Consider the following 27,009-nt stretch of genomic DNA (forward strand, 5'->3'; position numbering starts at 1 on the left):
ATATCATAGTGTGGGTTTCAACATCCCTTTCTTTGTCAGCAAGTTTAAATTGAAATCCTGAACAAAGCTGATAAGATAAAATGGTATAACCAGGTAATCTCAGCACTCTTCTTACATAAACAATCCAGCTCAATCTCGTGTGTTTATTGAAACAACCGAAACAACGTTCATTCTTTTTAATGTAGTTAACTAGGTCATTTAGACATTTGTTATCATTGAGTTTAATCAAATGCCTAAACTCCAGTCTACGTGACCATATAATTTACCACGAGACTTACCTAGAAGAAATCATATTACTCGACTGGTGTCTAAACTGAGCGATTAAAAAGGCATTAGACATCGAGAGCTAAATTCCTTACAGCCCTAACGGTGATAGCGATGAGATGTTTTCATCACACTGTCCTCGCCTCTCGCTTTTTTTTCGACAGAAAGAACCTAGAGTTCTTAAATTACATCTGGAAAAACTTTGGCAATATAAATAATACCAATCTTCGATTACTCTGCTTTCTGTTTCGTAGTATCTTCATTACTTAGTAACGTATTATTGTGGAGAGCGTATAGTCTTTAGTTTCCTTAATAGACGTCGGTTCTTCAGAATATATAACATCTCGGACTTTTTGTGAGCATTGTAAACCTGTTTTAGTCTGCGTCATAGCCTGTTGGAGTTTTCAAAATGTCCGGACAGACAGCGCAAATATAAAATGGCAATCCTACAAAAACATTAAATATTCATCCGGAATTTGAATGACGTATTTTATTTTCGACACGAGCACTATCAGCTGAAATAACACATACAGACAGACCTAGGCTATAGACCATTTTAAAAGCATTGAAATTGTCTGTATTTATTTTTAAATTCACGGTGAAAATATACTAATGTTTACTGGTGCTTTAAACTATTGAGAGTAAATCAAACCCGTTTAAATTGCTTAATGTAACGCAGCTTTGCTGGGGAGGGACCTCGTGATGTTTTTTCAAGCTGTGTCTGTTGTTAATAGAGCGTACGCTGAAAACAACTCCGTACATTCATGCCAGGGCAAGTTTTATGAATGGAGTTTTTCTCCCTCAACTTTCTCTTTCCTTTTTGTGAATGAAAAACAACTGCAAAATCTAGAAGGAAAACTGTTGGGGTCTCAATCGTGGATTGGTCGGATAGAAGCAGGCTCCACCCCACTTGCTGGGATTTAGTACAGTTTCGAATCTGATTGGTTCAAAGGAGGAGCTGAGATTTCATTCATAGGTAAGACCATTCATTTGGACAAAGGAAGAAATCTGAACCCTTGAAAGAAGAAATCCACCAATCACGAACGTTTGTGTCTGAGCGAACAAGACAGCGAGAGAAGCAACTCTTACGAAAACCAACTGTAAAGTCCGGGAAAAAGTTTTTTCCATTAAATTGTCTACCTCTACCATCTGGGTACATGAATCATCTAATGTTAAGTTTACAACGCTTTACATTTTCTGAATTTGATCACGTACAGGCATGCTTCAATTATTACAATTTCAACTTTAACATAAACAGCTGAGGAATGTGACATTTTAGACTTCAGGTTACTCTGCGACTTTTTGTGTCTTGGTGGAAAAACAGCAGACAAAATATCTTCACACCCTATTTACCAGAAATTCTATAGAGATTGTAACTTCCTAAAAGAGAATAGCGGGTAGATATACCGTAAAAGTGTTTAGCCTGAGATGAGCTCTGCTCTGGGGAAGGTTGTATGTTTGTGTTGATGGGTAGCCGCAGTCCGCTAAATGGGCGACTTTGCTTGCGCTCGCCGCATTTTTTTGTGAATGGAACTCATTACGTATGCATCTTTCTCTCCGCTCCATTCACAACTACTGCTGCCTCTCTCCCCTCTTCCTTCTCCCTGCAGGCTGCGTGGATTTCATTCAACACAGCCTAAATGACCACAAACGGTTAACGGATGGATTATAAAATGGATGGATATCTAGATCAGCAAGTGCCTTATACTTTAGCTAATGTAAGTATGTGTGTATTATATATTTTAAAGCTTTGCTAAATGTGTTTTGCTGTCGGTCCGCCGATCGTCGTTGCCTGTGATTTGTTTCAAGGCAGCGCTCCGCGATTAAAACTGTTCGGAGTTTGTACCGAAATAACTCCGAGTCTTATGCAGTACTTACTGATGATCTAGCGGAACGTTCATTAAACTTTGCGTAGAGTTGTACAATTAGTGCCTATTAGTTACATTTCCCAAGAAAGTTTCTGTTTATATTTCGAATTTCAACTAGAGTGTACCTAATGCGTAATTGTCTCTGTGAAAAATCAGGGACTTATTTAGGCTAGCTGTTTTAAATATGTGAAACTAAAATGATTCACTGATTTGGATATTTGGCAACATATAACAGTAGCATGGCCTTCTTTCATGCAGTAGGTAATGTGTTTGTATGTGTGTGTGTGCGCGCGCGTGTGTAACCCATGGTTATCAATAATATGATGTGGATTTTTATATCAATATTCAATAGTGGTATTTTCAAATACATCATCTATTGTATTTCACATTCTAGATTGAATCTGTTTACGTTTTTCAACTTTTCCTCAAACAGCCTATGCTTATTTATTTTTTAAACATGCGTATGTATTTCCACTTACATAATATACTTACTGTTTTGCAGAGGTCGCAAGGAAATGGACCCCTAAATAGACTGTTGCTGGCAGCGAAAAGGAAATACATGGACACCGAATTACCCCCTCAGGAATCTGAAGGTAAAATAACAAGCAATCTTAGGAAATTTACTTTGGCCTTTATTTAGCAATTAAACCCTGACAGCAGTCAGGACATCACACTTCATCAAGAACAGAAGCTTGTGATGAAAGATTTAACTTAAAATTGTATAGGTGACTTATTTCTTTTAACAAAGACTTGAATCTGAGGATAATATCTGTTTCCCCCTCCACAGATCTCTTTCAGGATTTAAGTCAGCTTCAGGAGACATGGCTGACAGAAGGTGAGGCTGGCGTTGTGTCGCATGTGTCGTGTGTCTGGATGCCACTGGTCGTGTCCTCTTTGGCAACGAGTCAATGTCACAGGCAGCTTAGGTACAGCACTGTCTCTGGGTGAATCGAAAATACAGGATTACTTAGATAGAAAAAGGAACCTTTTTTGTTAGCAGCATGATGGGATAGCACAGGGCAGACTGCAACATGATTTCTTTGACCCCTGGCCAGAGTCTTGTGTTGCTTTATTATGCTGATCTGAGAAGGAAATGGGTATATGTAAAAATAATATTGTATACGGAATATGAATTTGATAGTCTGATGCAATAATATTTTATATCCAGTTGAAGATGTTTTTTTTAAATAATGGGCCCTTTACTAACTGAGCATCACCAGTTTGTTACAACTATATTTTAATGCTGAAGTTCCAAGGATAGTAAAGTAATGCACCTTTGCCTGCTCAAGTACTGTATAATATTTAGAAATGACTAATCCACCTTTGAACATTTTACACATGTAAATTTTATTCACTGCATGGAAAATTTTATTTTCATATATTTATTTACTTACATACTTATTTACCTGCTCAAATATATTTAATATATACTTTACGAACCTAATAAAAACTTGAAAAATATCAAAATCAATCATGGCTTCATAAAAGCAAGCGGAAAAGGTTTGTTTACAAAGTTTTTTTTTTCCTTTAAGTTCTTTTTGTTGCCTTTTTTTCCTATTTTTAAAGAAATAAAGCCATTCTATTTAGGCAGAGCAAATTCCTTCTAAATATGTGGAACTGTTGCCTGGGGTTCGTAGGAACTGCTCTTTCAGATGAAGGGAAGTACTTGAGAGGCCAGTACAGACACTGAGCTATTGTAGTTCAAGGTCAGTGCTCACATGTCAATGTGGAGCCGTAATTAATGCTCACGGCTTTAAACATGGGAATCCTCATTATCTGTAAGGACTTGGAGGAGCCTGTCTGCTGTCTCTTTATGCTCTGCTATGCCTCTTGTGTAAATAGCACGTTTACATTGAATGGTTTTCTATTGCCTTCAAAGGTTCACTTTAGTTATGATTTAGGTGTAGTTGAGTAGATCAAGTGCATCATTGGCTACAGTGATTGGCGATTGTCCCGTATAAACGGATGTTGTTTTCCTCGGTAACAGTCAATTATCACACTGTGCTGCGTGTCACGCAGTGCTGAGCTGTGAAGTTCACACACAGTTCGGAGAGACGGGACAATGAGTATGAAAACAACAATGATAGCTATCGCATAGCCTCAGTTTGTGGACGTTTCTGAGGTGTATACTTATGTGAAACGATCAAGGAGATCTGGGACTAGGCAATAATTACGAAAGTTCAACTAGTAGTTAACCAAAGGGCTGAACCAACTGATTTAGAGGAGGGCTAAACGAGAAGTATGGGATTATTCTGACTGTGCATCTGCATACAGTGGGGCTCCACAGAAAACAGGACTGTAACCTGTTACAGTTCTGAGAGCATAAACTTTTCTTTTTCATCTGTAGAGGGTAAACATCTTATTATCAGGTGATTGTGGTTGTGGGTGATTCACCGTTTGTAAAAACAGCAGCTTGAGGGCTTTTGCACTTTAAAGGGATAGAGGAAGAGAGAGAAAGAGGACAAGAAAGTTCTGAATGGATAAGCTTGTCGAGTCTTGCCATTAGCCTTTACTTTTTCAGACGGACCTCTTGGCTCCTCCCAGGATCTGCCTGACTAAAAAAAAAAGTCATTCAGGGTCCCTGAGAGAAAAAGGAAACATGTCTCCATGCTTGCATAGACACACTTCCAGTCTTGTGCTGACTTGCATTTCAAAGCCCTTGACAAGATGTTCCTGGAAGCTAACTGACTACACACACACACACACACACACACACACACACGAGCGCGCGGACAGAGAGAGACGAGTGGGTTGGGTTCCAGTTAGCTCTACAAACCCATGAGCCAGGGGCACTGATGTTGAGACAGTCCTTAATGTTTTTGTCTTTACACATTGCATGTGTTCTTTTTCAGGCATGCTGGAACTAGCTTGAATGATTTATTGTTTGATCTGGAAGACCAAATATTGGCCTCTGCTCTGAGTCATGAAAAACAGTCTCATGCTGCCCCTCAGGGCAGAGAAGAAGAAAACTTGAGTGGGTCTAATAGAATTAAACTATAGCAACAGGATAGAGCAGTATGTAGGAAATTAATGTAATTTAACTGAGCATGCTCAAAAGGGCATCGGCCCTGTTTCCAACACACAGGAAGTGGCACAGTAATCTTCAGTGTCAGACTTCCTCTTTGTTGGTTTCTGTGTTTATGGTCTGCTGGCTGAGAAGGGAGGATGAAGGGTGTGAAGTGTGGGAAGATCTCGGTTCTGCTCCTAACCATGTGAGATTAACTCGCTCACTGGAGCACCTACACCATACACACTGGGTCTTTTCACTGTTGATCCCTGCTACTACTATGGTACATGGCAGCATACCTGAATTAATTATCTCATGTATTTATTTTTGCATTTTTAACCATGTTATTTATGAATCTCAATTCATGAGGTTATATAGCCTATTTAAGACTATGAAGAAGCCTATTGCTGCCTATGATCTGATAAAAATTTTTTTTTAGATTTATTTGTATTTGATTGTTCAAGGATAAGACTCTTGTTTTTTAGGTTCAAAAAACTTTTTAGACTCTGGACACTCTTGAATCACATTTTCACTGCTCTGATGAGAGAATCTTCCAAATAATGTCAATATAATTTTGTATACTTTAAATATAAATATGTTCAAGTGGATGTGCCTGTTGCAGACATACTGAAGCACTGGCAATGTGGCAGCTGCCATAGCAACGTAGCTTTCATTCATTATTTTTCTACACACCCTCTGGCTGGATGCACCAGCTCTTACCTGGCACCCTAACAGAGAACGGCCAGCTGGAACCAGGCAGCCCAGTGGATTCTCCTCCAGTTCCACCAGTCCTTCTTTCAGACTCAGTGGAGAGTAAATTAGGTTTTTTGTGTGTCCATAGAAATGCACGTAGACTGCAATAATGTCAGTGGAGCACCTGCAAGTGCAAAAGCTTCTTTTGCATAACAACTACGCAACTATTGTTCAGAGTTTTCCTCATTCGTAACTGCAGCAACTATAAACCATAAGAGGTAAATGTTCAGCATGCTGGTAAATGCGAGGACAAAATCATTATTCAAAGAGGTCATCCAGGTCGTGGACGGGCTCCAGTTACTGGCATAGAACAGGCTGGAGGATTGGAACAAATGAGCTGGATATGCAACTCAAGGGCAGTTTGGGAAATGGAGCCAGCGGTGTTTGTAGGGCTGTTGTCTATTTAGGCTGCTCTTAAATGACCTGTTTGTCTGTTCTCTTACACCGGCACTCGGCATGAAACAGGACAGCATAAATCCCTTTGAATGACCCGAAGAGTCGGCCCTACACTTAGAATGTTTTGGGCTCTTAGTTGTACTAAGTGGATATCCTTGAAACTATAGTCGATTATTGACCCAGTATTTTCCTTTGCAGATACATAAAAAACAAACTCAGCATAACCGCAAAAGGCCACCGATGCGTTTTATGGAACCATATTAAATTTGCCTCGTCATTCTGCAATCTAAGACTTGCCTGGTCTGTCTCTTGGTGTATTTGTATGTATTCATGTGTGTGGACTTCACCCTGCGTGAACTCTGAGGGGACATAACTGATTATTATCACGAAACAAATTTTTCATTCTAACTGCCCTGCAATAAGACAGTGAACAGCATCTTTGCATGTTGGAGATGTTCCCAAAGCAAAGAGATTTAAAAACTTTAATGTCAAAAAATAACAATGCATTTGCCTGTAATGCATTATTATGATCCTGGAAAGGGGAGTGGTGAGGAGCCCTTGGCTCCGCCCTTGACTCCACCCTTTCTCTCATGGCCCTTCCTCTCTCTCTTCAGCCACTTCTGAAGTATGTAAAAGCAGGTGATGAATTCCAGAAGTCTTCACCTAATTAAACACGTCGGTGCAGTCTGTGAAATTTCCTTGAGCCTGTGAGCAGGCAGAGACGTTGGGCAGAAACGCAGGGCTGACGCACCTTCCCTTCGTTTCTCCCCTCTCGTCCAAGCACACGGGGGATGGGGAGCACAGGTTTTCTACGTCACGGATGTTCAAACGTCCGCCGGCAAAATAGGAGAGATGATGAATGTTGCTACCGCTGCTTAAAGTCATCATTTCCTGTGCTCCTGTACTGATCCACTATCAGTTTGGTTCAGGAACACAGTCGCGTGTCTGACACTAAGGCCTTCAGCCTCTTAGTGTCATCAGATGAGAGACACGCAGAGCCAAATGCACACATAAACAAAATAGGATGTACTACACAATTCTTAACGTGCAGTTAAAACATGACGGAAAATCAAAACCACTTCTGTGGCTTTGTTGGTGACCCACTAAGAACTCGGCACAGTGCGGAAACTACTTATCGGTAGTTATCTTTAGCAGTGGTGTAACAAAACGTTGCACATTTGTAGAAGAATAGGCACCAGCCGCCTGATGGAGCCCAGCAGTAATCAAGTCATCCTTTCACACGCACGCACACGCCACCTTCAGCAGGGGTATCGATCTACTGCCCATGGAAAAGTGCTGGCACAGGCAAAAGAGGAGCTGAAGGTCACATGGCTACCCAGAGGCAGTAACTCAAGTTTCACCCAGATGAAGGTGAAGGGAATAAAGGCTTGTCTAATGGACAGGCTTGGTCACCCCTTCTCTGGAGCACAGGGCTCACGTTCAAGATGAACAGCTCTGCTCGAAGACAAATTATGATCTTCATTCCTCTATGAGAAATATACTCTATGAAAACATTTTGAATTAATTATCAGAACTATGATAGTATGGTCACTAGTTTTAGCTTTTGACCATGGCAATATCAATGACATTTATTATTAATATTAAATTTAAATATATTAATATTACCACATTTCTCTTTTTTAATTTGTACACTGTTATGTAGCTGTATGTCATCAAATCAGGAGAGTTCTGAACATGTCTTCTCTTTCTCCTAACTGCAGCTCAAGTTCCTGATAGTGACGAGCAGTTTGTACCTGACTTCCACTCAGAAAACTGTAAGTAAACTTTTCATTGTACTTTTGGCTTTGGTAGCTTTTGGTAGGTTGTGTGGCATCAAAGTTTTTACTAGAGTGACTTTGTGAGCTAGTGAGTGAGAGTTAGTCAGTGAGAGTTAGTCAGTGAGCGTGAGAGAGAAGGTTAATGCTTACTGGACAGAGACGGAGAATGATTGGTTGAGGAACTGCTTGAGGCTTAGGTGTGGTAGTCAGAGATATAATAGTGTTGTCCTGGAGCTTTACGTAAGAACTACGGTGACAAGCCCTTGATACATGACCTACTGCTCTTACAGACATATTTGGATGCTTGCATTAAAGGACACCGTCCATTTGCATGTGGTTCAAAGGCTCAATTGAGCAGCTCAGGAAACTGGTAAAGGATCATTCAGAAGTCGCAGACAAAGATTCTATTTTTTGTCTGTCAGAGGTGTAAATGGGAAAGCAAATTCCTGTACCACACAAGGACGCCTTTTCAGCTGGTTTCCTTTTTGCGTAGTTGTGTCACCGCACAATGGCGTGCCAGGCTTTGTGGAGGGGTGTGCACTCTGTAAACAGCTCTCCTGAATCTTTTGTGGAAGCCCCATTCACAGACCCATGGGTTGGGCCTTTACCGCACTGGCAGGTCTGCGGGTCCTGTTGTGGAAGTGCTGCTAGCATTTTTAAGGGTTATAGAGTTCGAGACATGAGTCACACAAACAAGGCCCCTGCAGCAGAGCTGTAACCCAAACTGGGCAGTGGCTCACTTAAAACGAGAGGACAGAATCTGTGCTTTTCACAGAAAGCCCAAAATCTAGTGTATGCAAATACTACCATTTAACCCCATCACGAGCCTGACCTGTGGTGACAGATGCTCCTCATAACATATTGTCCTTGTCTGTTGGCCCACAATGGGAAGGAGGAAGTGGAGATGAACTCTGGGGCATTGAGGGGTCATGTCTACTTAACCCCAGCAGGGCAGAGCCAATCGACACAGTTCAGTCTGCCACTGCGAGGTTGCAGGGGTGCTGCCTGACAGCCCTGTCACATTAGTTAAGTGGAGCAACACTATGATTGATGGCCATGCCCGCCCCTTTCATTCTGATACAATGCCATAATAACTTATGTATGCTCTGGAGTGTCTGGGCGGAGAAGAGACGGCAGTTGACAGGCGGCCATGAGCGGAGGCTCCTTCTCCCTCATGGTTTTGATCGCTGTGGTCGGAGTATTTCGAAACCACCAGTGTAGCAGAAATGGAAGTACTGCTTTGCTCTGCTGCAGGCGAGCGTTTGGTCCTCCCTTACGCGGAGAGCGCGGGTGCTGATTTTTCAGGTAAATCAGATGTTTTGAAGAGCCGTGCCAGCACGCTCCATCACACAAGGGTCTCCTTGTGTCTCGGATGTAAACAAGCTGTGATCGAATCGCATGTTTCAAAGCTATCTCTTCAGGCAGGCCGTTGCCCATCTGAGCACGGACTGAACACTAGAGCTGGGCTGGAATGTCTTTTTCTGTCTTTTTTTTATCTGAGTGGAAAACGATGTTGTGCAACACCTGCACAGCTGACAAATCTATCCACATCTCTTCCTTGTTTTCCACAATAAGACCAAATTGGCCAGCTCTGTCACTGCACCCGTAGGCCCCTGCTGAGAGCGCTCGGTCCATTGTGATCTCCAAGTGAAATCCCACAGCAGGTGAAAATTGCCTTTACGACTTGTCTTTGATACCTTTGAAGCAAATCTGTGGCCATTCTCCACTACCGCGCTGCTTTGTCCTGGGATCGTAGGGAGCAATTCACCAGCAAACATGGCAGCAAATGTAAAAGGTAGCATCCTCCTGGAGCTACGCTTGAAGTCAGCAAAACGTTTTAGTTGTGAGGCAGTTGTGAGGAAAGCCATAAAAGTTCACAAATACCTTTAAGTGTCTGGGATCCACATTTATTTGCTTACCTAGGGTATTTCACAATGTACTCTATTTTTCTAATGGAAGGTAGTAAGAGCCAAAAGAGATGTTATCACCGTAAACAAGGAACACCAAGTCCTCTGATAAGGACACTAAAGAAACTCTGATTTTAAAGAATGTATTTTTGTTATTCTTTTCCCATGAGAAAAAAAATTGATAATACAGATTATTGTTATCTGCATGTGTAATTATTTTTTTACACTATGTTACTATCATGAAACAAGTGATGATTGAGATGTGCTGTTTGAGTCTGCACTCAAGAGTCTCCCCATTCATGAAAATGTCCTACCGCAAGCTCCACCCTCAAGGTTCCTTTTTCTGAATGGAGGGTTTAGCCCCTCCTTTTTCCTGTTTCTCTACGAACTGAGCTGAAATGTGAAAATCTGGACTGCTCTCCTTTTCACCCCCCTTTCCTTCTCTCTCTGTCTGCACTGAGTGTTCCAAGATGTGAGCTAATCCAGCAATTGCAATGTTGTGTGGGCCGATTGTTTGGTTTGGTGCCTTGTAGTAATTATATAGGAAGTTGTGGCTATAAATCCAGTTGCAGCTGTTCCAAAGAGGCAGCAGAAGAGTGAGAGAGATGTGAGGAGAGACAGAGGGAAGGACAAGAGGGTTCAGTGAACTTGCTGTACCAACTTCCCTTGGTTTCCAGTCTGCAGCTCACTCTTAACTGTGAAGCGTATCAGTGAAGCAATGTAGTGTACAGGCCCCTCGGCCCACCCCTAACAAAACACACTGCTGCAGCACTCCCTACTTTCCAAAATACAGCTGCTATGCAACAAAGTCTGCAAAAACATCTTCAAGACTGCCAGAAATGCGCCGAGACTACTCGGCCAATCCCGTAGAGGGGGCGGGCCCTTCCTCCCTCTAACTTTTTGCAGAGAAACAACCTATCTACAGGCACGCACACACGACACAGGTCCTTACACACACACGCACACACACACACACACACGCGCGCACGAACGCGCACGCACACACACACACACACACACACACACACACACACACACACACCCACACACACACACACACACACACACACACACACACACACACACACACACACACACACACACACTTAAGCCCCACATTTGTATGAATGAGCTGGTTGTGAGGGCCAAGCCGAGCCAGGACACTGAGTGAAAATGAGATCTCCATTCACCACTCCGGCTGCTTGAGTGTGGCGCTGTTCAACAGCATGCTTATTGTCCCTTCTCTAATTCTTTTCCTTCCTTTCTTTTTCTTTTCTTTCTTTCATGACCCTTTCATTTTCTTTCTTCCACACTAGTTTGTGTTTATTATTCTTATTATTTGTAACGTTGAAACTAAATAAGACACAACTTTTTAAAATGAATTAATTTTTTATTCCCTCCTAAAATTCTCTTCATTTTATTTATGCACTGAACTATAATCTTTAGTAAACTATCACTCCCGATGTGAATGAAAGCGTTTCTTCTCACTGTTGTGGCTAAAGGTCTGGCCATGGCCCATGGCTCATTGGGGCTGAGGTACAGTGGTGAGGCTGCAACGTGCTGTACTGAATGGACAGTGTGTGTTTTACTGCATCACTCGGCCAAGGGCTCCTGGGGCTGGACGGGGGGGTTACGCCAAACACAAACCAGCCCAGGACGTTCCTCCCCCCTCTCTCTCTCACACACAGAGGCACAGAGGCACAGACACACACTCTGTTGTTGAATGGAAAAGGATTGGTGGGGAGAACAACAGTGCAGGCCTACATCGAGGTAAAAGAGCAGCAAAAACAACAGGAGAACTTTGGGTCACTGCTGCAGGCTGGTAGAAGCTGTGCCACTGTTGTTGGACGGGTCGTGCCTGGTGTTGGACGGGTCATGCCTGGTGCAGAAGTGTGTTAAACTCCAGACTGGATCTTTTCCTCGTTCTGTCTGTGTCCCTCTGCCCTCCCATTTGTTTAGCTAGGTGTCTCCGTGATCCTGCTGACACAGACCAGGTCATATATCGAAAAAGCAGTGATAGACCAGTCGATCCTACGTGGAGATGATGGACAGCTAGAAGCAGGAGAGAGAGAGTGACAGTGGTCCTGGTAGAAATGTATATCTCATGGGCCTGACAGGAATTCGATGGGCATGTTTTCCCTCTCGGGAGATAAGGAGGGCATCTTGTCCCCCACGCCTCACAGTTGTGAATGGGCATCTTCACGGTGGGGCTCATTATATCATTTCTGTAATAAGATGGAAATCAATATGTCCATTAGACATTTAAAGAGCACAGCTATATTGAGAGCTGAGACGTTGAAGGTGGGCTGATGAATTACACCTTGTACATACACCCATGCTCATACTCTCTCTCTTTTCCATACTGTTTCTTTCACTCTCTCTCTCTCTCTCTCTCTCTGTTTGTCTCTCCCTCTCTTGTTCTTTCTGTTTTTCATATTCTCAGACATTCTTGTACATGTGAATTCATCCTAACCCTGACATAATGAAATTGTTGGTGAAAACTTTCACCCAGATTTATTTGGATATGTCTTGTTTGTGGGCTTCCTGTGAAATGACAGTGGAAAATTTTTGCAGTTGGACAGTCGGGTCCCTCCGGGTCGTTCATCGTCACATAAGGGAAGTGAAAGTGTGAATATGCCTCAGTGTGTCAGGGTGCATTTTCTTCTCATGTGGTGACACCCACATGACCGTTAGGATATGACATTTTTTGGTTGCGTTATTGACATTGCTACAGACTACAAAAAAACAAAAAAACAAAACAATATATCTGCAAACTCTTTGTGTGAAGCATAATTTTAAATATTTAAATATTTAAATTCATAATTGCTGCCTGCTTTTTAAAAAATATGCATTAATATGTAGTTTAAAAAAAACTTTTCCATAACAAACAGGGTTCAGTCCTTGTGAAAAGTTCCATCCGTTGAACAGAGGGACGGATCTTGGGGCAGAAGCGTCCTCTGTGTCTGGGATCTCTCCCTGCTCTGCCATTCAGCTTTCCCACTGACCTGAACGCCACCTGTCCCACACATGTTTCTCCGCTCGGCCAGAACGACGTTTCTCCAGGAGCTCTGCGGCCGTCTGCACTCCGCACCTCCCAGTGTTCCACTGTGCCGCTGATGCTTTTATTAAAGGTAGAGTTACGTGCAAAAATTGCCCAAACAGACAAAGCCCTCAGAAACGGAACGAGGTTTCCAGATCCCAACAGCACATTCGAAAATAGCCATCTAATAGATTAATCCTGCCAGCGGTTGTCTAATGCTTGAAGTATTTACAAATCCCAAAGTCTCTAAAACAACGGTAACAAACAATAGGCTATGAAATCTCCTATTCATAACTATGGCATCATCATTTTCAGATTCTAGTTGGTGTGGCATATTGCAAAGGCGATTCTGCCTTGGGGAATGTGCCCTGACTAGACATGTTGTGACTGCTGTGACTGTCACCCATGACAGCCTTATGTCACCATTACATTCATAGCCAGTTCAATAGCCTTTGACAGCCACTGTTTGCACAGCAATGGTAGGCTTTTCAAGCAGCTTTAAGTGCCATACCAAAAATCAATCGCCTCATTTTGAGCATTAAAGCCGTTCTCGCATAATTGGCATCCTTGTTGTCTTTATTGATTTGTCACTGTTAACTGCAGCTGGCTGCAAAGTGGATTTCTCAGCGCTGCAGCCTGTCGCCCTGGGATAATGTACGGCTGCGTTGCCACAACACATCAAACGGCACACGCACTGCATTGTGGGAGGACGTGATGTTTGCTTTTTGCATGCTGGTCCCCACGTCACGTTTTAGTCCATTGTATTCACTGGTCTGAATTTTATCTTATCAAATGCAGTGTTCACATAGTCATGTGCCTGTTTGCTCCTGCTGTAATGACCTGTAGACCATACAGGTGTCACGTGCTTTGGCCTGCACCCTCAAACAGCACTGTGTGTTTACGGTTCCATGAAATAACTGTACGGACAACAGTGAATCACTGTACCTGTTGAGGAGTTGGCTTCATTCACAGCTGTCATGAGCTGAAAAGTTGCAGGAAGTCATTCTGACATGAGTATACAGTGCGTTAACACTGTCCAGATCTCCGGCGGTGTTGAGGTTTAACTCAAAAGCAGACTGCAAGAGGAGGACATGTGGGACCGTATTAAAAACATGGTGTACACAACGGAGTTCTTATAATGGTCCCAGTTCCTGAGGGCAGCTCCCTATTTCACACCAGGACTGTACCGTGCAGAACGAAATTGGCAAAATATTACAGGCCGCCATGGTGTTGCTTCTGGACGCTTATCCGCCAAGCTGGTTCCAGGTTGGGGACAGTAACCACCCATGCTCCCCTCTCAGGCCTGCAGAGGCCATGGAGGAGCCCGTGGTGCCTCCATCTGTCACAGCTGGTAGCGGTGTCTTTGTCTGTGTCAGGAGTGGGGGGTATGGAGGTCCAGAGATTTGTTTGTGGTGGGAGTTGACTGAATGGCCCTCCATAATGATCCTCCACTTCCTAAAGCACTCAAGCATCACCACCCCCCTTCACCTCCCTGCCCTATCTCTGAAGATATTTACATATGTAAAGTCCAGCACCTCCACCCTGGCCTGTCCTGCCTCTTTAGGGCCGTCCCGAATGGAGACTCTCTCGCCGTTTACCTACAATGCTACTGGTTTTTCACACGTATGTGTTTCTAGAAAAGAGGTGTGAATGCTAAGCAACAGAAGAGTTCACGTGGTGACTGCTTACCGCCTTGTTTGGCACACTGGGTTGAAGAGGCAGATGCAGATGTCATTGTTTTTTGTCCCCAGACCATTTGTCCCCAGCCTTAACTGTAGTACAACACAGGAATGAATCTAATGTATATGTATGTGGGTTTCTGTACTTCACGGCTGCAGTACTTAAAAAAAAGAAAGGAAAAAAAGAAACCTCAGCGGCTTGGGAGAGGTGTCGGAAAAGTTCTTCGGCACCCCACCCCCGACTGTGCGCACGCTCTGTGTGGACAGTATATGATCAGGAACATGTAAACACTTCACCCCAGATGACGTGCCACATACAGACTCTCAGACCCCTCAGCTCTGGCACCAGAGACAAGGTCTGTGAAATATGAGCGGGTTTTGGGGGAAAGCGACATCACTTCAAAATGAGTTGTGAAGAGAGAAGTCTGAAACTGAGCACTTTGGTCAAATTACCTCAGATAAAGAGCAGGGAAAAGAACACAGGGTACATACAGTATCACAGCTCTGTTTACTCTTCTGCCACTGGTGTATAAACTCAGTGCAGCTTTAACGGCACAAGGAAACGTCTTGATAATGTTAAATTTTTTCCAAGGATTTCCTCCGACCGTGATACATCTAATAGAGTAATAGGCCCCATTTTGAATGTTTAAAAGTACAGAATTTACGATAATCCTAAGATGCTTTATCCTGTAATCAGTTTATTAGATAGTGTGATTTGAAGCATGTAATCATTGCTGAATAATGCAACATGGTGAATTCTTCTGATCTCTAGCTTGATTAATTCGATTCATTACAAGGGATTTTTTAAAGGAGGAATGGGAGGTCAGCCAAACTCAGTGAATTAGAAACAAGTGGTGGAGCTGACACACAAACGCGAGGCCTGTCCTCATCTGATACATTAGCACCAACCTCCAGTGCCAACGGCAGTCTTCATAAACGTGTGCTGCGCAGATCTTGTTGCTTTTCCAAGTTATGTCCAGAAGACAATGTTGAGAGAGCACAGCCTGTCCCAGAGAGGGGGAACTGGGTGCAGCCCCCAGGTCTGTTTACTGTTCTCCTTCAGTTACCCTGGATTCAGTAAACGACCTCTGTGAGAGCTGGTGTTGATATAAACGTGCAAATCTGTCAAGCCCAAAGCATACCTGCTTGTGCAGAGTGCATATGACTTTGTATGTCACCCACAGACAAGTCTTAGACTTTATGGCATTTTACCACGGCCTGAGTGGATTAAAATGCTTAACTCCCTCTGTGAGAACTCGGCTTAAATACTCACTAATCCTTTGTGAGCTCTGCTATAAGCCAACACTTCCTCATCGCTCTGCCCAGCATGGGAAAGAAAGGATATAGATAAGTGCCATCCTCTCTCTCTCTCTCTCTCTCTCTCTCTCTCTCTCTCTCTCTCTCTCTCTCTCTCTCTCTCTCTCTCTCACTCCTCTCTCTCATCAGCTCTACCTCTCCATCATATCTTTCTCTCTCATATCTCTCTCATCTTCTCTCTCTCTCTCTCTCTCTCTCCCCCCCCCATCTCCTCTCCTTTCTCTCATCTCTCTCTGTCTCTCTCTGTCTCTCTCTCATATCTCTCTGTCTCTCCTTTCTCTTTCTTTCTTTCACCCTCTCTCCCCCACCCCCGTATCGTGGTGGTACAGAGGTACAAGTCCTTTTACTCTGCTCCCCATCTCTCTTCTTAGGGAATGCGTAATTAACCTGGGCCTGGGCTTCAGCCGGGCCTGTTCCGTCAGGCCTGCGCCCACGACAATCAGCACATAAACAGGCATAAACACAGGGCTGGAGCCCAGCTGGGGGAGCACAGCTGCTGCTGTTTACCCTGAACAGCCCGGGGAAAAAAACATCCTGTATGGTGTGGCCTGCGCGCCCAGCCCGCTCCCCTCCAACAATAAACAGCGGTGCAGTGCGGCGTGGCGGCGACGGGACCGTCCCGCAAGCAGGGGGGTCCCGCACCACGCCACAGCCCCGTGATGCACGGACAGCGAGCTGGACCGACGCCCTGGAGAGAACCGTCCTAAAGTTGGGCTGTGCAGGAATGGCGTGCTCGCTCCTGCGTGACCAGCGCTAGGTGTTTCTTTTTCGCCACATGCGCGCTTTGTAGTGCTGTAAAAGCATCGCGCAGCACCTTGCTGATGTTTTCGCCTTTTGCACTGGTGCAACGGTTTTTCTTTGATCACGGACTGAGTGAGTGCAGCTCTAGCGGTTAGAGTGGAAAAGAAGGCAGACAGAAGAAAACTCCCCAGCATGCCTCGGCTGTAGAGGCATGACGCCGAACAAAAGCGTGCCCCCGGCGTTGTGTATTTCGGTCGTGTGACGGCAGCAGAGTTGATTGACCCGCAGAGCGCGTGGGACGTTAATAGCCGTGTTGTGTCTGAGGCAGGAGAGCCGAGTTGAACCCGTCTGTCAGGACGGGGAGTGTCGGAGGTGTTTGTGCATGCCTGTCTCGGCGCGCGCGCGTGTCACGCACAGCACACCAGGACGTGGCCTGCTCTTCAAGGCCAGCCAGACCACATGTGCTGGACCATGTGTGCGCGCACGAGCGCGTTTTCATCTCTGTGTTTTGGTCTGGGAGTAGCTGAACAGGTCTGGTGTTTTCCGGCCGTGGCCGTGTTAACCGACGTGTCTGTCTGTGCCACAGCAGTGGCTTTCCACAGCCCGCCAGTGAAGATCAAGAAGGAGCCCCAGAGCCCTGGCTCAGACCCCAGCCAGTCCTGCAGTCACAAGCAGAGCTTCAGCTACCCAGGCGGAGGGGAGCAGTGCCTTTATGCCAGGTCAGTGCCGCTCGCTCTCACTCGCCCGGCTCCCTCTGTGTCCACCGCATCCCTTTCGCAATGTTCGTTTCGGCTTGCTGTGGTGTTTGATATCTGTGCCTCTGTGTGTCCTGCAGTGCCTATGAACAGAAGACGGCAGCAGCGACCGCTGCAGGACACCCCAGCTCCTGCCCCGGGACCCCCATGTCCCCCATGCCGCACTACTCCCCCAAACCACCAATGGGCGCTCGACCTGACACAGGGTACATGAACCCTCCCTCTGCCAGTCAGTCGCACCCCAGTCACAGTTTCCCCGTGAACCACAGGTACCAATGTGTTTTACCTCCAGTAGTCAGCGTCTCTCTGTTGGGCTTCCTGTACTAACATTGGGAGTCATTAAAAGACTGAAGCCTCATCACCTCTGACTCTTTCCAGCTCAAGGTTCCCCACAGCCTCTGCAGACATGTGTCCCCCGTTTGGAGCCCAAGGCCCGGCCCTGCAGCGCATGCTCACCGCCCCGCCTGGAGGGGGAGGCGCTGGAGGAGGCTCCGGCGGAGGTGGGGGGTACCACCGGCAGCACTCCGACCCCTGCATGCCCTACCTGCAGCAGAGCTTCAAGCAAGAGTTCCTGGACCCCCTGTACGACAGGGCGGCCCACACGGCTGGACCCCCCCCTCAACGGTTCCCCCCGGCTCACATGATGGTCAAGCAGGAGCCCGCAGACTACACCTACGAACCTGGTGAGTGGCGCTCAGGGTCGTGCGCTGTGTCATCACAACACAAAATGATCTCCAGAGACCGGAAGGGCTTAAGGAAGCGTTACTCATACAGTAACACGACCGCTCGGTTCTATTAAAATGGTCTTGCTCCCGTTCTTGAAAATCAAAGGCTGTATTTCAGTGCTACTACTGTAAACAGTGAACCCAAGGCCACTAAGAGTTGTTTGTCCTTTCTTTTCTTCCTTTCTCTCTTTCTTTCTCTGAGGGAGTTTGTTGTTCCTCCCTCCCGTACCCCTCACACTTTATAAAGTTCTTCACTGTGCTCTTGTGCACTCCCTGCACAGTCCCTGTCTCTCCCTACCCCCCCCCCTCTTTGCTCTGTCAGGCAGAGGAATTTCATTGAGAAAATGGAGGGCACTGGAAAGACTAGAATCCCCAGCGGAGCTGCAGGGTGTCTGGTTGCAGCAGCGGCTTCCTTTTTCTGCAGGCAGATGAACTCATAATGGAAAAATGAGCGTAGCCGCGGTAACGTGAGCCTGGCCAGTGGTGGGAGGGGGGCAGAGTTTGAAGGGGAGGGGGCAGGGCAGGGTAGCTGAGGTGTTTGGTGGGGGGGGAGGGGGAGGGGGGTTGTTCAGAGCTGTAAGCGCTCTGGCCTAGCATTCACAGCACAAGCTAGTGCTCTCTCTCTCTCTCTCTCTCTCTCTCTCTCTCACTCTGTTTCCATCTCTCTCCCATTTCTTTCTCTCTCTCCCTCTCTCTTTCTCTTTCTCTCTCTTCCTTTCTCTCTCTCTCTCTCTTCCTTTCTCTCTCAATCTCTCTGTCCCTCTCTTTCTCTTTCTCTCTCTCTCTCTTCCTTTCTCTCTCTCTCTCTCTCTCTCTTCCTTTCTCTCTTTCTCTCTCAATCTCTCTGTCCCTCTTTCTCTCTCTCTCTCTCTCTCTCTCTCTCTCTCTCTTCCTTTCTCTCTCAATCTCTCTGTCCCTCTCTTTCTCTATCTCTATCTCTCTCTCTCTCTCTCTCTCTCTCTCTCTCTCTTCCTTTCTCTCTTTCTCTCTCAATCTCTCTGTCCCTCTCTTTCTCTCTTTCTCTCTCTCTCTCTCTCTCTCTCTGCTGTGTGACTGACCTGAGACAGCAACATGAGCTTGAGTGAATCAGCCTCTCCACCACCCTGTGTGAGATCCCACAGAGTCGCGGTGGAAGCCCTTTGTTCTTCCCCAGTACAGAACGCTCACACAGCCAGAGCCACTTACAGTAACGAAACCTGCTTAACCCGATCAACAAAAACAAGGGCAAACTCTTCATTATTGTGTGTCTCTCCCCCCCCCCCCTTTTCTGTTTGCGTTATTGACAGCTCTGATGGGTGTTGTGACAGGGTTCATCTTTGTACGTGCAGAAATCTGTCAGCTTGTGAGCTATGAGGCATTGGAGGGAGGATGTTTGTGTGTGGACACGCTGTGCTATCTGAGGCGGAGGCCCACTTGGTGTGGCTGCTTATCAGTAGATGTTTCAAGCATGGCCAGGCCAGCTGCTAGCCCTGCTCTGCGGCGCCTGAGTGCTCGGCAGTGTTGGTAAACGGCCCACACAAGTCTCTGAATTGCACGCCTGGCCTGTCTCCCTTTTAGCTGGGAACAAAGCTGAAAGCTGTCCTGCACATGTTTACAGACTCCCTGCTGATCAACATAGCATCCATTCAAAATGAAACTGGAACACACAAACAGTGGGTTGCAGGCTTCACTCTGTGCAGCCGCACACTGCATTTCTGGACCGTGGTGCTCAAACATCTCAGCGGTCCGGTAGCATTACCGTTAACTGCGTGAGAGACGTGGGTCACGGTCTCTCCAAGCTGAGAACTCTACGCTCCCCTAAGACATCTTATCTTAGCTCAGGCCGCTGCATTCCCCAGGCATGAGTCACTGTTCGGGGACAAGATTGCTCCACCTTCCAACCCCACTAGTGCTTATTTACACGTACAAAGAGAGAGAGAGGGAGAAGGTGAGGGAGAGAGAGAGTTCGTGTTTGATTTATCGTTTGATGATTTGATACATTGGCTCTAAGCCTGAGAACATATAGACCACTTTCATAATGTCCCTGCACTTTTGTTTGTCATGGCTCAGAAATATGACAGATGCATCTTCTGTCCTTGACATGTTCGTTCACATCAGAAGATTCTCGGGCTTCATGCATGACTGATGAGTCTGCAGGCAACACCAGCACAGATTTTATTCGGAGACCTGAGGCCAGTATGTTAAGCCATATCCTTGTTTTACTCCACAGATGTGTCTGGTTGTACCTCCATGTACCACCACAGTGAGGGCTACCCCAATCCCCAGCACAGCAATGAAGGTAAACAATGGCCAGATTATATTAGTTATGTATACAGATTATATAAGGGAAATGTGTTAAAGGATTTCGCATGAAGGTGCTTGTGTATGGATGGTGACACTCAGTGCCCAATGTAGGCAGTTGAAATGTTTAGAAAGTGCACATCTCACGCCCATCAGACAGGACTGACTGCGATTGGCTGATGTTGTGCGGTCACTGGCTAACCAAGCCAGCGGGTCTGTGTTTCCACTGGCATCAGCTCTAGTCTCTCTGCTGTCGAGAGAATTCCAGAGTAAATATTACTACTGGAAAAGGCCAGTATTTTTCCTGGAGCAAAGAAAAATAACCCAGCCTCTTTGCTCACTGGGTTGGTCACACCATTTTGGGTCATTTCAGTCAAGGCTGGGCTCAGCTCCCTAATGGGGATTAATTATTGAAAGGTAGTCACTTCCCCGGGTGTAGTGTGCTAACTGCTCATAATAATATGTGTAATTGCTCCATCATTTCTCCTACCCCCAAATCACCGGCAGGAGGGGAAAAATTATGAATCTGCAAATTACGTCATTTTGCACGTTTTTAGAGGGCCATTTTTACTAATGATTGTTGTTAATATTTCACAATGTTTACTATGTCTCTTTTCCTGATATTTTTTTTTACAACAGAGACTCAAAAAACTAGTCAGTGAACTAACACAACCTTCATTCTACCTTCAGGCTACATGTTTGAGAACGACTCCCGTGTTGTCCCAGAGAAATTTGAAGGTAAATCTTGAGCATTCATCTCCTACAAGTATTAACTTCAAAGATCTCCGTCTGAATTGACCTTAAATTGGGTCACTGCGATTTGCGTCACCGTCGACAACAAAACATCATAAACCAGACATCATAAACCTACTATGGATAGAGAAACACAACCTCTTACATCTTACAGTTTGAGATCAAATCCCAGTTGCAGACAAGCCCTGGATTACATGTACCATATAGCAATTTCTTTCTCAGTAACCTCATCCACTGTCTAAAAGGACATGATACTGTCCTAAACAATACGCGGTCTGCCTGTTTGTCCATAGTCTGTTTTATGCTGAGTGAAGTCAGAGGCTATCGTTTCCCATGCATGACTATGGCCCAGGCTCTCATGACATCTTGAAGGAAACAGAGCTGCCAGTTCCCATGGCGAGGATGATTGATGGGTCTGGAGTAGCTGTATATCACTGCACCAGCCGGACTGGTAGAAGCACTCTACGGAGGTGTCGGTTGTTCCGCGAAAGTTCCCACGGTCTGGTTTGGTGAAGGAGAGTCATTAATACAAACTGATGTGACTGCATCATGGGAAAAGTGGAAGCGCTTGACACAGAAAGCTTCATGCCTCAGTCTGTTCCTTTCTGAACAACTTTGGCATTTACAGAACTTTTCTGGACAGCCAAATCGTCGACGTAGACCATACGTAGCTTGCTGCATAGAACTCTGGGTATGTTAGCTATTTGGAGAAGAGATGTGAAAGAACATTAGCCATTTTAGAAGGCCAGTGTCACTATCAGGCATAATGGATGGTTTGGTCAAAACACCCAGCTTAACTCCTACTCCCAAAGAAATCCCCTGAGGCAGAATGTCTCAATCAATGTAATGCACCATTTTTATCCTATTATGAAGACCATTGCACGCCACCAAGGAGCTAAGGTGATTTTTGTCTTCTTCTGCTCAGGTGAAGTGAAGCAGGAGGGGGGCAGCGTGTTCCGCGAGGGTGCCCCCTATCAGCGGCGTGGCTCATTGCAACTCTGGCAGTTTCTGGTTGCTCTCTTGGACGATCCCGGCAACGCGCACTTCATTGCCTGGACTGGCCGTGGCATGGAGTTCAAACTCATAGAGCCAGAAGAGGTGAGTCTGCTGGCTTTAGGAGGGCTTACTATATCACCAGGGCATTCAAATCAAAACACTCCAAGCTTAAAGACAGTGGCATTAAAATGCCTTCACGTTTACAAGGAATTTTAGTTCAGTTCAGTAATCTGAGTTTCGGCTCTTCAATAGAAAGAGAGATCAGTTGAAGAGATTTTTCCAACGATCAGCCCCTTGGTCCCCAGGGTCTCCCCACCCACACAAATTCAAACTCCATTAGCAGCCATGCATTATTTACCCCACTTAACAGCAGAGCAAAACAAAATGGAGTACGGCTCCATTACCAAATATTACAACCCTCCACTCCGGCTGAGTCCAAGCAGGCTGCTGTGGTTTAGACATGAATGTTAACCTCCCATTGTCTGTGGTCAGTAGACAGCTAAATGGCGTGAGTCAGCAGTCCGTCACGCAGAGATACCTCCATCAGGCCTGTTCCACTGTACTGCATTAATCATTCATTGCTGCTGGGTTTTATGACTGCAATTAGATGTGGGAGCTCTCTAAGAGTGCAAACAAAATCAGCAACACCCGTGGGACACGCGTGCTCCGCACCATAAGTCTGCCTGGATTATTGCCTGCGTTTTGACAGATGACAATTAAAACATAACAGTAAGTTTTTATTATGTATAATGAGTTCATTAATGGAAGACTGAAGCCTCAGGCACAGTACTGTTGCTTCTGTATGCAGAGTGCTGTCATATACTGTGGATCGGACACCCAGAAGTTTGACTTTGTTTCTGAGAGAAATGTCACTTTTGTGGTGGAAGTGGTGAAACGTCTGGTAAAACTTAAAAGGCTACAGCAGGAATCATATCAGCAGGCTTATACTTTTCATCAGGATGACGTTTAAAACACAGTCAGTGTCGCCCTCTAGTGAGGGGCTAATGCCAGTCCACAAATGAGAGCTTTTTCTGGCTATGAAAGGACATCAGGATTTGAATTCTTTTAGCATTAACATGTCTGTATTCTAGGATTTTTTAAAAGGGCAGCCATAAAGCAGCCTGCCATTTTCAGTTGGTGAAGTCAGAATTTTCCATCAACATAAAAATATGAAAAAAGAGAACGTGAGCAATGTATGTGGATCATGCAGTAGATGTGTGAACGTGACTGAGCTGCTGAAGGTTCTTCAGAATGTTCTCAGTCTTCTCATTTCTCCTCCTCTTCTCATGTAGGTCGCCAGGCTGTGGGGGATGCAGAAAAACAGACCAGCCATGAACTACGACAAGCTGAGTCGCTCCCTGCGCTACTACTATGAGAAGGGCATTATGCAAAAGGTAGCAAAGGGGCCCAAAACTAGCCCACCCTGTGTAGATATACATTAACACAAGTCTTCACTCCCATACTGACTGGCGAACCTGATGATCTCACTCTCCATGTGTTCAGGTGGCTGGCGAGCGCTACGTTTACAAATTTGTGTGCGAGCCGGAGGCGTTGATCTCGCTGGCTTTTCCAGACAATCAGCGGCCAAGCCTGAAGGCGGAGTTCGAGCGCTATGTCAACGAGGAGGATACGGTGCCGCTGTCTCACTTGGACGACGGCGTGTCCTACCCCTCCGAGCCGGCCGCCTCCAACCTGGGCCCTCAGCCCTACTCCAAAGGCTACATGTACTAAGGCCAGCTAGAGCCCCACCACCCCCACACCCTTCTTCCAATGCACCTATTGCACATGCCCACCCTGTTCACTTGTATATAGGGCTATGGTGTTTTTTTATTTGGAGTTAATTTTTTTCAGTTTTTTTTTTGGTTTGTTTAAATTAATATCACTAGGGACTCTGCATTCCTCTCAGTCCTGAGACCTGGCCAATGCAAACACGTGCCTGTGGTTGAAGAAATTGCTTAATAAAGACCCAATACTATTACTTCTACACCTCGAACAGACTGTTTTCCCACTTTGGTATTGAATGGTAGATACTGGTGTTAAGGATACAACGGTGCGAAGATTATCTGTTAGTTATGCAACCTACTAGGTAAACAAAGGGCTCTTTCATCAACACACACCTTTAGCACATGAGTATGTAAACAAGCCAAATCCAAGTCCTCCAACATATTAGCAGGAAACATGTGACCAGCATCAACATTCTTTGTGACCAATCACATTTTTCCTAGGTTAGTTCCCAGTGTTCTTGAACTCGTTTGAGACACCTCAACACAGAATTGCCTTCAATGATGTAAATATCACTGTCACATGGCTACTCCTTCAGCAACCAGTCGGGGTGATCTTTGACTTGCAGCTTGAATAATATGCTGGACCTGTAGTCTAAGTGGGGCATTTCTTAAAGCAGTAACACTATAATCCAAATAACTTGAATACTATGAATAAATACTACAATGTTTATCAGGTAATACTCCAGTGTTTTTCTCCCCCACGACTGCATATTCCTGGTAGTACATCTGCTCTGTCTATGCTGTTTAAATAAACTCTCTTGGCTTTACAAGTTAAGTGACTATCTTTGGTTTGAGCTAGAGCAGCGGTTATAACCATTCACAGGTTTACAAAGTTTTGATGGCTTCATCCATGCACTTGATGGATACACAACAAAACCTTATTTATTTTTCATTTAATATTTGTTGGATTAGATAAAATGAGGGTGGCATGGTGGTTAGTGCTGTTGCCTCACAGCAAGGTGGTCTGGGTTAAATTCTTGGTCCGGTCAGCTTGTGTGTGTGTGTGTGTGTGTGTGTGTGTGTGTGTGTGTGTGTGTGTGTAGGGCCATGTGGTGGACTGGTGACCTGCCCATGGTGTACCTGCCTTTGCCCAATGTTGCTGGGATTGGCTCCAATCCCCTGTGACCCCGACTAGCAGGATTAAGCGGTAAAGACAATGAATGGATAAAATGAGAACTTCAAACAGATTGGGCCTTTTGCGTGAACATGTTTAATGCAGCACAGAAAGTACGCAAAACATACACAATATATAAAAAAGCTTTTGCACATTTCTATTCCCAATTGTTTCCTGCTGTGAAACCCAATTACAGTACCAAGCTGATCTGGCCTGGTATGATATCCCTGTGATGAGTCATGGGGCATAAGTTATCTGAAATCCTGAAATAAGGACTGTGAGAAACAGAAGGAGAGTGAAAAACTCATCACGTCATTCTCTTTCACCACTTCGGTCACTAAAAGTCTTCTTGACTAAAATCAGGTTAGTATCTGTTTTGGAAGAGCTACAACGCCAGGAAACTTTATACATCATTTTACAATACAGATGGGTTAGGGCAGAAGGCCTGATCCCTAATAGGAAATATAAATGAAAATAAAAAAATGACAACGCTTTCACTTTCAAAAGTGAACTTTAAATAAAGAATTTCTCATTTGTTGATAAAGGTTCCGGAATCATAATGTCGCATTCGAATGGGGATAAAAACCAACCACCAAACCAGACAACTGACCCCCTACATTCTCTTTACATCAGGACTATCTAGCTTCCACTGTGTCAATGCGCAGTCACCCCTCACCTGCAGGGGGCACTGGCACTCTGGACGTCTTGGAGAAATGTTCTAACGTCTGCGGAAAGCTCTAGAGATTCTCCAGGCGTTGGGCTCCTCATAGCGGTTGTAGAGAGGCTCCAGGCGCTGCTGCTTCTTCTGCTTGCTAAGGCGAGTTGGGTCAGACACTTTGAAGAAGGCTGGGGCAAACTCCACCAGCCAGCGTGGATCGATGGTGGTCACCTCCCTCATGTACTCTTTAGTGGTCAACACTAATTCATGATACACCACCCTAAAGGGAGGCATAACAAGACACGATAAGAATCAAAGAAAGACAACGACGACAACAAAATAACAATCAGCCCCGCTACAGGGCTGGACATCCAGCTTCCTCAATGTCCATGCTGACGTACCATTCAGGCTGGCGGTTAAACAGGGCACTGGAGGGGTGGATATAGACCACCTGCTGGTCTATGAGGGTCCTATAGCCTTCCTGGGGGTCTTTTTTGGCTGCATTCCGGAAGAAACCGCTGCAGATTGCTTTTTGCACACGCACTGTGGCCTTGCCACACGATACAACATCCAACTTGTGTCTGAAAGAATGAGAGCGGGAAAAAGTTCAACTGCCTGTTCATTGCCTAATTATTTTAAAGCAGTATAAACTTACTACAGAGTAAGCTAAATTGAACGACCCGTGAAATTAATTCCCTAAAATTCCTTACCGGTCCATAATGCCCAGCATCTGTTTTCGAATATCCTGCGCACGCCGCAAGGAGCGTGCCTGGATGAAGTTCTCGTAGCACCAGGGATTGGAGAACTTGTTGTTCTTCCAAGAGTTGTATACAGCCAGTAAGGTCAGATGGTCTCCCTCAGGCTGGTGGAATTTGGCCTTCTTCTGGTCTGCCAGAGCCTGTTTGTCCTGAAATACAAGAAAACACAGATTATACATCTAAATTTACCTGATTTGCAGTAATTTATGGACAAAAAATAAATAAAAAACCAGGTACAACATAGTTGAAATCTGTTCTTGATGTTGCCATTTTAATTCTGCATTCCTTCTAAATGTGATTTTAATGCTAACCACATTTAGTTCAGCTATACGTTTCACTGAAGCACTCATTCAGTGACGTATTGGCCTTGAAGATGTGGCTCAGGAGTGGATGAGGTCACCCACAGTGAGATCACTCTGCAGGCAGGGGCTGCTGG

At 45.2% G+C, this 27,009-nt stretch overlaps 2 protein-coding genes across 7 annotated transcripts in view; one reads left to right on the forward strand and one right to left on the reverse strand.

The window, feature by feature from the left end:
- On the forward strand, positions 1 to 24,807 carry etv4 (ETS variant transcription factor 4). Of its 5 annotated transcripts, none has more exons than XM_077000480.1 (13): positions 1 to 1,240; positions 1,875 to 1,982; positions 2,635 to 2,725; positions 2,920 to 2,967; positions 8,010 to 8,063; positions 17,337 to 17,469; positions 17,586 to 17,774; positions 17,884 to 18,188; positions 20,440 to 20,508; positions 21,201 to 21,248; positions 22,189 to 22,361; positions 23,552 to 23,653; positions 23,763 to 24,807. In XM_077000480.1, exons 2-13 carry the CDS (start codon positions 1,926 to 1,928, stop codon positions 23,988 to 23,990), a joined length of 1,497 nt encoding a protein of 498 aa, XP_076856595.1. In that variant the 5' UTR covers positions 1 to 1,240; positions 1,875 to 1,925; the 3' UTR covers positions 23,991 to 24,807. The 5 variants fall into 5 exon arrangements, with proteins under 5 accessions (XP_076856595.1, XP_076856593.1, XP_076856594.1 ...); XM_077000478.1 differs by lacking the exon at positions 1 to 1,240 and adding an exon at positions 1,273 to 1,417; XM_077000479.1 differs by lacking the exon at positions 1 to 1,240 and adding an exon at positions 1,330 to 1,435.
- Positions 23,067 to 27,009, reverse strand: part of dhx8 (DEAH (Asp-Glu-Ala-His) box polypeptide 8) — a 12,938-nt gene continuing 8,995 nt past the window's right edge. The window contains exons 21-24 of one of the 2 annotated variants that reach the window (XM_077000472.1): positions 26,526 to 26,722; positions 26,217 to 26,396; positions 25,834 to 26,095; positions 23,067 to 23,560 (exon numbers count right to left, since the gene is read on the reverse strand). In XM_077000472.1, the coding sequence (XP_076856587.1) occupies positions 25,876 to 26,095; positions 26,217 to 26,396; positions 26,526 to 26,722 (597 nt within the window). In that variant the 3' untranslated portion in view covers positions 23,067 to 23,560; positions 25,834 to 25,875. Of the gene's footprint in view, positions 23,561 to 25,230; positions 26,096 to 26,216; positions 26,397 to 26,525; positions 26,723 to 27,009 lie in introns of those variants that run through there. The other variant, XM_077000471.1, reaches the window with a different exon arrangement.

Source organism: Brachyhypopomus gauderio, chromosome 3, assembly GCF_052324685.1.
Source record: "Brachyhypopomus gauderio isolate BG-103 chromosome 3, BGAUD_0.2, whole genome shotgun sequence".
NCBI lineage: Eukaryota > Metazoa > Chordata > Actinopteri > Gymnotiformes > Hypopomidae > Brachyhypopomus > Brachyhypopomus gauderio.